General features: G+C 35.0%; 2 protein-coding genes across 2 annotated transcripts; both read left to right on the top strand.

Moving 5' to 3' along the window:
• Positions 1–488: 488 nt before the first annotated feature.
• On the top strand, positions 489–3,777 carry LOC145597405 (uncharacterized). The gene is made up of 4 exons (XM_081653599.1): positions 489–771; positions 2,367–2,458; positions 3,056–3,174; positions 3,509–3,777. Exons 1-4 carry the CDS (start codon positions 573–575, stop codon positions 3,585–3,587), a joined length of 489 nt encoding a protein of 162 aa, XP_081509725.1. The 5' UTR covers positions 489–572; the 3' UTR covers positions 3,588–3,777.
• Positions 3,778–8,066: 4,289 nt separating this feature from the next.
• Positions 8,067–12,034, top strand: LOC145634673 (uncharacterized). Its single transcript, XM_081686077.1, has 2 exons — positions 8,067–11,163; positions 11,352–12,034. Exons 1-2 carry the CDS (start codon positions 8,067–8,069, stop codon positions 12,032–12,034), a joined length of 3,780 nt encoding a protein of 1,259 aa, XP_081542203.1.
• The last annotated feature ends 1,114 nt before the right edge of the window (positions 12,035–13,148 follow it).

Below are 13,148 nucleotides of genomic sequence, written 5' to 3'. Positions count from 1 at the left end.
TACAAAATTAGCCTTGATATTAACAAGTTTTGTAAGTTTTGTTGATATTTGATATTAACTTGTATTTACTCGTTTTAACCTAATTTAAACCTTAACCATACCTAATCCGGCAATCGGCTACTAGCAAAGGTGTCAATTTAGAAGTCCAAATAAGGTTTAATGAGGTCAGGTCAGATCAAGTCTACTCGTCTAATTTTAACTTGAATCATGCTAAATTATTATGTTCATACGAGTTGAAATTTAAATCCCACCTCTACTTGATTTTATTTTATTTTTCAACTACTTAAAAGGCTTTAAGCGTACAAGGAAGAAGCAATGTAAACTTGTAACATGTGGAAATGCCTCGTGGCAACGTGTAACGGTATGTGCGATTTGGCTAATAAAGAACACCAGATGTAAACCGCACACAGATTTCTTAAATGGCAAAGGCAGTGACGTGAAGTATTTAAATATCATAGCAAGCAGTCAAAAACTCCAAACTACCAATTCAAATAGTACCTAATTCTGTTCTCCTTTGACTTATACAAGTTCCAAATATTTGTTCCTATCTTATCCAAAAACAAGAATTGAAAATGGCAGAGGAAGCAGCAGCAGCAGAGAAGAATCAAAATGGAAAGATGATCGTAGCAGTTGATGAGAGTGAGTGTAGCAGTTATGCTCTGATATGGGCGTTACAAAATCTGGGCGATAAACTCAAATCTGGTGTTATTCTCTTTACGGCTGTTTCTGTTACACAAAGTGGTGTTTTTGCTGGTGGTTACGGCACTGTTCGTATGTCTTCTTTCTCTATTTATTTAACACATTTTTGTTTACAAATTGATTGATTAGGAGTAGACTTGGTAAAATTGACCCGTATCTAATTACCCAACCTAGAATACCTCAAGTCTAATTGAAAATCACGTATTCCGATCTTGATCTTCCAAATCGACCCAAGCCAAACTGACAATTAATGTATCTATCAGTATATCGTCTAGTTTTGATATATTACTCCTTTCGTTCCCTTTTATAGGCTCTTATGGCCAATTTCACGGGAATTAATAAATACAAAAAAGAATAGTTAAAGAACATTGAAAAAGTAAATTGACATTAGGTATGCAAAAATATAGAGATGTGAAAACAAAATTTACGTAGAAAAGTTAAATTTGTACAAATATTGTTGCAAATTGGAGGGAATTTTGGTAACAGTTAATAATAATAGTCGTTGAAAAAGACAAATAGGGTGAACATTTTGGAACTAAAATTTGTCCATAAGCGACTATCAAAAGGGATGGAAGGGAGTATTATCAAAATAAGGAGTAAGCTAGAAAGATTTGGAAAATTCTATACATATTGTATTGTTTGAGTTCCGGGCAACCCTTGATTTAGTTGATTGATCATAAATCATAATACAGTTTTGTTAATTTAGTTCTTATAATTTCTAAAATATTAACACTATGTTTGAATAGAAATGTTTGGAAGGGAAGGGAAGGGAAGGGAGAGTGAGTGATATAATTTCCCTAATTTGGGTAAGACATAGGGTAAGGGAATCCATTTTCCTCCCATCTTAATGTGAAAATAATATAGTGCACCCCGAAAGAACATTAACCAAATCTCTCTATTGTTGGAGATATTTGGAAGGAAAATGAAAAGTCACTCTCTTCCTCCACTCACCTCCATTTCTCTTCTCTCCTTTTCCTTCCCCTCCCTTTCTTGTCACTATTGTTATTGTTATCCAAACACACAGTAAATGACTATAATACTATACCATTGAAGGAATATAAACTTCCATGTATTTTACTCTAATAATTAAAATACTTGTATGGAATTATTAACCCTTTACACCCCACCTTCAAAAAATATTGGCTCTGCCATTGGTATGGAGTAGGTTATAAGTAAATAACAGATTAACTGTTTTGCACAATATCCCTAGTCCTGAAAAGGGGGAAAACTATTAAGTCTTTGTTTGGATAACTAAGTGGGAGGGTGATGAAGGGGAGGGAAGAGAAAGGAAGGGGAGGGGAAAAGGATGAGTTTTCCTCCCAAATCTCTCCATTGTTGGAGAGATCAATTTCTCACAAATTATATTCACCAACTTATTTGAACTTAGGTGAATATGGCCTAACACGGGTTCTGGACAATTAGAACTGAATTGAATATAGAGATCATGTATTTATGAATGTTATTAGCTTCATTTTTAATACTGCATTTCATTAAAAATATTGTGCATTTCCACATTTAAACTGAAAAGATATACATTAGGTTGATGTATTGGTCTATTGGTTCATTCTGTATAGGAACCCAATGACTAACACGTTTGACAGCACAAAATTTTTGAGATATATCAGTACAACACTTATGTTGGAAATTTTTGTGTTCTGCCTTTACAGCTCTTGATCTGGTAACAACAATCCAACAGAATCAAAAAAAGTTTGCAACTTCTCTCCTTGCGAAAGCCAAGGAAATATGTGCACAATATGGGGTATGAACCTTTAAATGCTCTGTGGTGTTCTCCCATTGTAAAGTTCATTTCATCTTTTATTCAGACCACTATTTATTAGACTGATGCTGATTGCCAAACATCAATATAGAGAACATCATGGAACGTTTGTAAACTCCTAGTGATCATAGGCAACCTTTATGGTCCATGGTTTTCCTGTGTTTGTTTATTCTTTATTGGACTAGCTTTCACCTTTCGCATTCAATTGATATTTCCCTTCTTAGTTGTCTACATGATGATCAAGTTAAGTTTTATATTCCTTCAGTCGTATATCTGTTTATGTTAAAACTTTGATTCCCAATTGTGAGTTTAGACTATTGTTCTACTTGAAAGAATGAATAGAAAGATGATTTCATTTACTCGTATAAGATTAGCTATTCCAACTATTACTAAGTGCTTTAAGTTTGGAACTCGGTCAAGCTAGTATGTGGTTAAACTCTCTTTCAAAATGAGCTGTGTCTACCTCAATGAATGTTTGTCGATTTACAATGGTAAGCACCAAACATATAGCCTGTACTAGACATTTTTGTTGAATATGTTTTGTGCCCCTGTTGGTACTCATTATCTTACTTGCTACAGGTTGATGCTGAGATGCTGTGTGTGATGGGAAATCCAAAAGATGCGATTTGTGATGCAGTGGAGAAGTTTCATTGTAATTTACTTGTTATGGGCACTCATAGTCGAGGAGCTCTACAAAGGTTTGTCTAAGATTGGAGAAATTTATCCCAAGATTAACCTGAGCTTTTACATGGTTTTAAATTTACAAAACCCTTTATGCATCGCAGCATCATGTAACAGCATTAACTTGTTAAGTAATAGTACATAACTTCAAAGTTATATAGAGCTCAAGTCACGACATCATATAACTTCAGAGTTCCTTCAAGCATACTCTAATTTGAAAATGTATGATAGTTTTTGCTGCTGAAATGAAGCTTAAGCAGATTATCTGCTACCCTGCAGTACTACTATTCATACACAGTACGACTGTACGAGCATCTCTTTTTTCCCCTCTAATATACATCTTTCATGCAGGGCGTTTCTTGGAAGTGTTAGCAACTACTGCATTCATCATGCAAAGTGTCCTGTTCTTGTAGTAAGGCAACGAGTCTGAAGGAAATCTACGGTTTGCTGTTATTGTAAATAAGTAGCTATGTTATAGCATGTTATGTTAAACTTTACCGGTGTTGGTAAATGAAATAAAATACTTCCATAGTTCTGAAATAATTTGCCAGTTAGCCACATATGAATATGTGATTGTTTTCATGTCTATAAAAGGGACTTCCTTAGTTTTTCTCTTTTAATTTTAGAATCTCCACTTACTAATTAGAAAACCAATGTAGAATTGAATCTAAATTCAAGTTGCGCTTAGAGGCAAAGGTATCTGATTTGTGGAATGATTTATTTATTACTCATTCATGATTATTGAAATAGGATGAGTAACGGAAGAATCCAAGTCTTATAAGACGAGGTTAAGGTTTTGGGATGCCTTATGCACTCAAGGTGTTTATACACCGAGGTAGTTAAAGGAATAAATAATAAATGTTAACCATGTGTTTGTCTACTGCTTAAGTTTTGTTCTTTTGGTGCGTAATTGCGAAGTACTTTCTCTATTTCTAGATAAGTGTATTACTTTGACTTTTGCATTATTTATATACTTTAGCAGTATAATATTATTCACCTAATTCCTATTATGTAAATTGTTATGCCCAATTGCGTAGTTTTTCTCTTTGTTTCTAAATAAGTGCATCACTTTTACTTTTACACTATTTTTATACTTTTAACTGTATATTATTAACATATGTATATGTAATCTCCCTCCGTTTTAAAAATACTTGCTCCATTTGTTCATGTGCGGAGTTTTAGGGGAAATTAGATAAAGTAATAAAATATGGATGTAGTGGGGTTGGTAGAATAATAAAAAATTATAAAAACCCAAAAGTGGTGGAGAGAATTGAAGGAGATATAATATGGAATTAATATTGTTGGATCTATTTGGTGAGAGAAATTAATTAAATATTATAAAAAACTTTCCAAATAAGGAAATAGAGCAAGTATTTAAAAACGACTGAAAAAGAAAAGTGGATCAAGTATTTAAAAACGGATGGAGTTTTATGCAATGGTTTAGTCACTTCTTTTGTACTCCCTCCGTTTTTTTTTAATTTGCATCACTTTCCTTTTATGGGTGTTTTCTTTAAATGCATCACCTCTATATTTTGTAACTTTATGCTATAGTTTATTATTTCTCTTTCTTACTTTAAACCCCACTCAAATTAGGGTTTATTCTCATACGTTTATTTTCAGTTCAGCTCAATTCAGTTCCGCTCCTAATTTCCTTCTCTTATAAAATATTCAATTCAGCTCAGGTCAGGTCAGCTCAGTTCCATTCAGTTCGGTTCAGCTGAGTTCAGTCTATAAGAATAGACCTTTATTTTATCATTTCTCTCTCTTCCATGGTCCCCACTTAAATATAAAATTATCTATCTTCTCTCACATACCTTCTCTTTCATGGTCACCATCTTACTTTTACCATCAATAATTTATTCACCCACTCACAAAGTCACAATATTTTATCACTCTCCTAAAACTTTGTGCATCCTCAAGTAATGCAAATAATTAAAAAAAAAAAAAAAAGGAAGGAGTAATCTTTTTATACTCCATTCGTTTTTAAATACTTACTTCACTTTCTTTTATCAGCCGTTTTTAAATACTTGCTTCTTTTCCTTATTTGAAAAGCTTTTACAATATTAAATTAATTTATCTCACCTAGTAGACCCATCATGATCATATTTAATTATTTTCATATTATCTCTCCTCCAATTCTCTCAACAACTTTGTTTTTTTACAAATTTTAATCTTCTATCTACTCCACTACCTTCATATTTTATTACTTTCTTCAATTTCTCCTAAAACTTCGCGCATGGAGAAATGGAGCAAGTATTTAAAAACAGAAGGATGGAGTACTTTAATTTTTAATGGAAAAAATAATTAAAATATTAATAATCAAAGGTATGCATTGGCTTGTGTGTCGATGAAAAGTATGCACTTAAAGCTAATAAAAGAAATCGAGAATAATAAACATATTATTCAAGAAACCATGTCAAAGGCGCAAATTCAAACATTGTAGCCTTTAACTTAATAAATTTCTCATGAATAATTGTTATATTTGACTTTTTAAGGTCAAATTTTATAAGCTGCATGTTGAAAGACACTTTAATTAGAACATGTGATTACAAAATGGTGTATAATAATTAACTTTACTTTTTGTAGGACTTTATCTTATAAACTCATTTCCTACTCCTAATGATAAGTTATTTGCAAACTACACTAAGTTTTTGTAAAAAAAAAAAAAAAAAAAAAAAACTACATTAAGTTTTCTTGGTTCCAACAATATATTTTCAGATGAGTTAGTTTAGGGTATCAGCTTAGCAAATGTCATTTACTAGAAACTCAAACATAGTGTTTAAATATCAAAATTGTCAAAGAAAGAGTTATTTTAACACATCACTTAATAATGTGGGAGTGTATATTGTATACTACTAAAGGATCCTCGTTGCAATCAGCAAAGAAGGGTAAAAAAATACCAAGTATTACAAAAGTACGAGCACTAGCTAGGGTTTCAATGCCCAATATTTAAAATAGTTGTTGCTTAGACTAGTGAAGCTCCTATCATAAGTCATGTGGAAAACACCATAATTGTGACTCTAACAAGGTTGAAATCATACATTTAAAAAGATGTGGCTCCTAGAGAATTTGTACTAAAAAATCTAGACAATGTTGAATTATGAAAATCCTTGCTCGTATCTCAAGATAGATAGAGAACGTACACCTTTTGAAGTCTTCATGGTTTGAAATGAGTAATATCCACTATCCAGCAAAGTGCATCCAAGAGTTTCACATGGTAAATGAGTAATATCCAGCATCCAGTTATCCACTAACGTTCTCCATATAATTTTTTTTAATACTTTTCACTTTATTACTTTTTTTAGCAAGACACTTTATCTTTTCCTAGCAATAATCCACAAATGTTTTTTTTTCCCACTGATTTATTATTTTTTTAACCCACTTTATTAATAATTTAATGCGCAAATGCGCAATAATCCACAAATGTATTTTTTTTTCCCTTTGATTTAAAAGGGAAATTCTACATGATGGCCTCCAGGTTTCAATTTTTCTAGGTGGAGGACAAACTTTTTTTCAATTCTATCAAGTGGTACCTTGGTTTTGCAAAATTAAGTATAGTGAACTTTTTTTTATGTTTTATGGCTAACCTTTATGATAAAATGGTTAATCTTTGATTTTTTTTATTAAAAAATTATTTTATAAACAATAAAAAAAAAACACCCTAACTACCCCAGCCACCACCAACTCGCCAGAACCCTAACCCCACAACCCAGCCGCGCCGCCCTATACATCTCCCTCCCCATCGTGCCGGTCGGCCACTCCTTTTTCCCTTCCCTGATTCAACCAAACTCCGCTTCCCCCTAACCGGATCGAACCCTCTCCCCTTCCTCCACTACGAGCAGCACGACAACCCCAAACCTAAAACCTCTAACCCAAACCCAAAACCCCATAGCCCAAACCACTCCCAACAATTCGTTAGGGTTTGGGTTTCGGGTTTGGGTAAGGGGTTTTAGGTTTGGGGTTGTCATTCAGGTGAGGAATGTTGGTGGGAGTTTGTTTGCAATTCTGGTGGGAGTTTTTTTTTTTTAATTAATTATGGTTACCAAAAACTAAAAAAGTTAACCATAAACCTAAAAAGTTAGCCATAAACCTTAAAAAGGGCACTACGATTAGTTTTTCAAAACTTGGGTATCACTATTCCTAGCTTGAACCCCACTGTGATCATACACTAAAGTACGGTGGCGTCCAAAGGGAAGGAAGCTAGAGCAAAAGAGTCTCCAACAAGTTTTAGGAACTTATAAACCGTTCACAGGGTAAAGGTTACACCCCTTAATGATCTAGGAGATCGTTAACTCCAATAGGTCAGGAACCAAGACTGGAAGTTCGGGGATGAATGTACAAATCCAATCTAAAAGAGAAATTAAAGAACCTGCCCTAATAATAGGCCTCTACTTTATTCTGCTTGTATTCATGTGCGTTTTTTGACTAACATGCAATCAATAGATTAACCCTAAACCTGTTTCATCTATGTTGGTTGAATATTAATGCACAAATAAAACTATTATTAGCGATCACTTGAATTATAATCAAATTAACCCTAAACAAGATTATTAATTATCTTATTAAGCGTGATAACAAGTACAAATTCCCTTTAAACATTCATAAAAGGTGTGATAAAGCAATAACAATAATAATACATCAAGCAACATGATAATAACAATAACAATAATAATAATAATAATCATGACAACTATAAAAATAATAATCATAATCATAATGAAAATAATAATAATAATCATGTTCATGTTAAAAATAATCAAGTTAAAAATAAAGCATAATAATAGCAATATCCTAGGCATGATACTAACAAGATTAATTATAACAAACCCTAGCATGTCACTAAACAATAAAAAATCAAAGGTTTAACCCTAACATTAGCTAATTCGGATTTAATTTTCAATCGCTTAAGATGTTTAGGTTTTATTATTTTAAAGGTGTCGACTCTAGAGGTCTTAGTGGTGGTCTATGGCTAGGTTGGAAAGATAAAACCTTGTTTGATGTAGTCTTTGTTTGTAACAATTTCCTTGTAGTAGATGTTAATGATCATATCAATGGAAAATGGAGATTGATTTTGGTTTACGGAGAGCCTAGTACCACTCTAAGAGGGGATGTTTGGGATTGTCTCAATCATTGGACAAACTCAACTCTTAATTTACCAATTTCGCTAGTAGGGGATTTTAATCAAGTCGACTCGTTACTTGATAAATTCGAAGGGAATACAACTAACATTCGTGGTGCGAACTTATTCAATAAGTGGAAAGATGGTAGCAACTTACACGACATAGTTTTTGAGGGACCAAAATTTACTTGGTCAAATGGGAGGGAGGGGGATAATCTTGTGATGGAAAGGTTAGATAAAGGCTATGCAAACTCCTTGTGGCTCAATCTGTTTCCACATGCTCACATTATTCACAAGCCAATACAAATTTCCGATCATGCCCCCATCCTCTTTAAAACCCATCAAAGCAAAAAGCGTAAAAAAAGCAATTACAAATTAGAACAGTGGAGTTTGAACTATGCTGAGTGTATTGAAGCAGCAACAAATGGATGGAATACTCAGCACAATGGATCCCCGATGTTCAGATTGGCAAGAAAAATCCAAAGAGCCAAACTGGAAATCAAAAGATGGACGCTTGATAAAAGAGAGGAGTGGAATGGGAATTGGGATAAATTCGAAAAGGATCTCACAGAAGCGCAATTAATTCTGGAAAATGAAGGAAAGGATGAAGAATTCAGAGCAATTAGCAAAAAATTGGAAGAATACTCGACTAATCTGGCAATTTATTGGAAACAAAGAGCAAAGCTGAACTGGAATTGTGAAGGGGACACATGCTCAAGATTCTTCTTCAATTATGTAAAGGGGAGGAAGGCGAGAAACAAACTTGATGCAATTCGTGACATAAATGGTGAATGGGTGACTTCCGAGGAGGAAATTGGGAAGATTGCAGCAAACTTTTTCAAAGGCATTTACGGAAGCAATGAAAATTTCAATAGTGCAGGGCGAGTTGGAGAAATTGAACAAGGTATCAAAGGCATAACTAGGAGACTGTTCGAGGATCAAAGAGATTTTCTTTCACGGCCCTACACAAGAAGGGAGATAAAAAATGCTCTCTTTGTCATGCAACCATGGAAGGCTCCTGGGCCCGATGGAATTCCGGCGGGTTTCTACCAGAAAAATTGGAGCTGGATACAAAGCGATGTGGTTGAGGCTGTTCAGTCAGCACTCCAATCAGGTAACTTATTGAGAGAATTAAACTACACTAATATAGCTTTGATCCCAAAATGTGACAATCCGGAGTCTATGGATAAACTTAGGCCTATTGGTTTATGCAATGTCATCTACAAAATAATCTCAAAATGCATTACCAATAGGTTGAGAAAAGTGATTAATGATCTAGTTGGGCAATTTCAAAACGCGTTCATTCTTGGTAGAGTCATTTCTGATAATATATTTATTGCACATGAATTGCTTGAGAACATTAGAAGAACTAAGAAGGGCGTAAAAGGAAAACTTGATGTCAAAACTGACATGAGTAAGGCCTTTGATAGAATTAAGTGGGACTTCCTTGAGAAGGTGCTCTGTAAATTTGGTCTTCCTGATTTGATGATTAAAACTATCATGACTTGTGTAAGCACAACATGTTTTTCTATACTTGTCAATGGCTCTCCTGGGGAAAGATTCCTTCCTAAATGTGGCCTAAGACAAGGAGATCCCTTGTCTCCATATCTTTTCATTCTATGCATGGAATGTTTATCTGGCTTAATCAAGATGGAAGAAGACTCAGGTAGAATGGTGGGGATCAGGGTAGCTCACAAAACACCAAAAATAAGTCACCTTTTCTTTGCAGATGACTCTGTATTTTTTATCCAAGGTAAAGAGGGCTGTGTACAATCTCTTAGGAAGGTGCTTGATACTTACTGTAAAGCTTCTGGCCAAATTATTAACCATGACAAGTCTGTTCTGCTTTCTAGTCCAAATATGGATGATTATGCAACTACCACATTCAGTGAGACTTTGAGAATCGAGAGGAGTAATAACTTTGGTATTTACTTAGGCATACCTGCTGATTTTGGAACTTCCAAGCAACAGATTTTTGGCTCTCTGGTTGACAGAGTAAAATCTAGGGTCAATGCTTGGAACTCTCTCTTCCTCTCCCCTGCTGGTAGACTAACTTTAATTAAATCTGTTCTCTCAAGTTTGGGAACATATGTCCTGTCAGCATTTAAATGTCCTATTAATATCCTAAAGAATATTAACAGCATTGTAGCTAAATTTTGGTGGTTGGGTAACAAGATAGGCAAGGGTGTATACTGGAAAAAATGGTCTCTCTTAACCAAAGCCAAAGATAAAGGAGGTTTGGGCATCTTGGATGCAAGGTTTTTTAATCAGGCCCTTCTTGCAAAACAAGGATGGCGCATTATTCAGGAGCCTGAGTCATTGATTAGCAAGGTTTTTAGCAGCAAGTATGGTATTGACAGTATTAGCTTGTTTGAAGAAAAGTGGGAAAATAGGAAAACTGGAACTTGGGGCTGGAATGGTATTAAATGGGGTTTACAGATTCTAAAACAAGGGTGTGCATGGTCTTTAGGTGATGGGTGTGATGCTAAACTTCACCATCCCTGGGTCAAAGGCTTAGCACCAGCATGGAAGAATCAAACTATGACCTCAACTGAACATGTTGATTGCCTCAAAAAAGAAAACGGGGAGTGGGATCTTGAAAGGTGTAGTATGTGGTTTACTGATGATACTATTGAGAAGATAAAGGAAATGCCAACCTTAGAAGTTGGCAATAATGACATAATCCTATGGAAAGGAAATCACACTGGTATATACACTGTCAGGAGTGGGTACAGGCTGATTCATGATGACAAGAACAACACTCTCACTAACAATTCTACCAACAAGGCCTGCAACTTCAAATGGAAGAGGTTCTGGAAGTTTGATGGGAGTCTAAAGCAAAAGACTTTCTTATGGAAAATTCTGAATGGAGCTTTACCTGTTGGAAGTGAACGAAAAAAAGGGGACTAGGGGATAACCACCATTGCCTCCTCTGCTGGGATAACAACAAACCAGATAAATTCCAGCTTGAAACTCTAGAACATCTTTTTAGGGACTGTACATTTGCTAGCCATGTTTGGAAGGGGAGTAACCTTGGTATAAATTTGGCTTTTCAAAACAATATCCCAATTGCAGATTGGATTAGCAACTGGCAGAGAACACTGGGAAGGAAAGACAAGAACCTAGGAGATAGCTATCAGCTTTTCATAGCTGGGTTGGAGAGCATCTGGGAAGCAAGAAATGATGTGACCTTTAGCAATTCAAGGATCAATCCTTGGGGCACTATTAAGAACATGGAAGGCAAAGCTGCCCTGGCATGCAGGAAATTATCAAGACAATGTGATCAAGACAAGAATCTCACAACTCATAAGGATGTTATAGACAACAAGGCTCCCCCAGGATTTGGTATCTCTTGCAGGGAAGGAAAGCAGGTAGCAGGGTACATGACTATAGTTGGAGGAGCAGATGACTGTACTAAGACAAGGCTGATGGTGCAAAAAGGGAAGGGCTCTAAAGGTCAGAAAAGGTGGTGCTGGCAACTGAAGGCTAATGATTTCACTCTTTTGCAGGGAGAGGAAATGGTACAGCAGAAGAATGACACTGCTAACATGTTATGTGCTATGTTTAAAGGGATGAAAGCAGCCCTTGGCAATCACTTCTGGCGTCTGCAGGTGTACTGTCAGGATCATAGAATTGCAAATTGGATGCAAGGAAAGGAAGAAGGGTTACAGGAATATAGGAGCTGGATGCAGAAAATCAACTCTCTTTTCCCTTTTTTCCATTGTTTAACTGTTAATGTTTTTGCTGTTGGGGTTTAATCCCTTTGTTCTAGCTGTAAAAAAAAATAAAAAAAAAAGATACTAACTTGATATTAGGAAAGACAATAAAAGGCATCACAGAAATTATAATAAGCATATTTGATATTATAACCTTTACCCTAAACATGGTACTAGGAAGTAATAAAACAACCTAAACATGATTTCTCTATCAAGATATCAATAAAACAATTAAAGCACTTACTTGGATGCCTCGTATAGTTCCTCTTTCTAATAACAAAATACACGCATTAGTAGCTTCAAGGAAAATATAAGATCAAACAATTAAATTAAATAATTGAAATAGAGATTTGGGATCAAACCCTCAAAAATATCAAACCTTTCACGTCTAGGGCGTAGGCAACTTCGAACTATGCTAGGTGTGTCTAGATCTTGTGAATGCGGGATTTTGTTTGAGAAAGGCTGGTTTAGAAAAGAGAGACAGAGAGAGTAATCAAGAATTTCTTGATGAGAGTTGGTGATAAGAAAACGGAGGTTTTAGGAGGCTATTTATAAAGAAAATCAGCCGAATATGATAAAAAACAAAGCAGAGTTTTAAAAAGAATAAAACACGACGTTGTCGCCAAACACGCGCCTGTCGCCAGACGTCAAGGCTGTCGCCAGACGCCAGGTCTGTCGCCAGGCGGCAGACGTGTCGTACGGCGCTTCAATCAGTTTTCCACGCGTTTTCTTATTTTGATAAAATTTAAGCGTACGAGGGGGTAAAACTGTAATTTATTTAAAAACACTTCTTTTATTCTAATTAAAACTCTTAAAAGTCAATTTATCAATGCTAATCAAATTAGGATTCAAAAGAACCTTCTAGAAGATTCTAGAAGACTATAATCAATCTTAATCGCATTAGGAATGATAAATCAATAATAGGCCCTCCTATAGATCATTGGGTCGTATATAGAAATCAAATCGGGTCCAGTTTAGTAATTTAGCCATAACTTCCTCATTATTCATTGGAATTGGGCTTACAATATATCGTTGGAAAGCTTTTTTTGAACCCGACCCAACTACACCATTATTGGACCCTTTCCATGGACCAAAACAATTTGGATTGGCTGTTTTCTTAAAATAGGTTTTCAAAAACAGAGAGAAAGAAAAGAAT

Source organism: Chenopodium album, chromosome 1 (genome assembly GCF_948465745.1).
Source record: "Chenopodium album chromosome 1, dcCheAlbu1.1, whole genome shotgun sequence".
Classification (NCBI taxonomy): Eukaryota; Viridiplantae; Streptophyta; class Magnoliopsida; order Caryophyllales; family Amaranthaceae; genus Chenopodium; species Chenopodium album.
The sequence above is the reverse complement of the archived record's forward strand: the minus strand, read 5'-3'. Positions and strand labels throughout refer to the sequence as shown.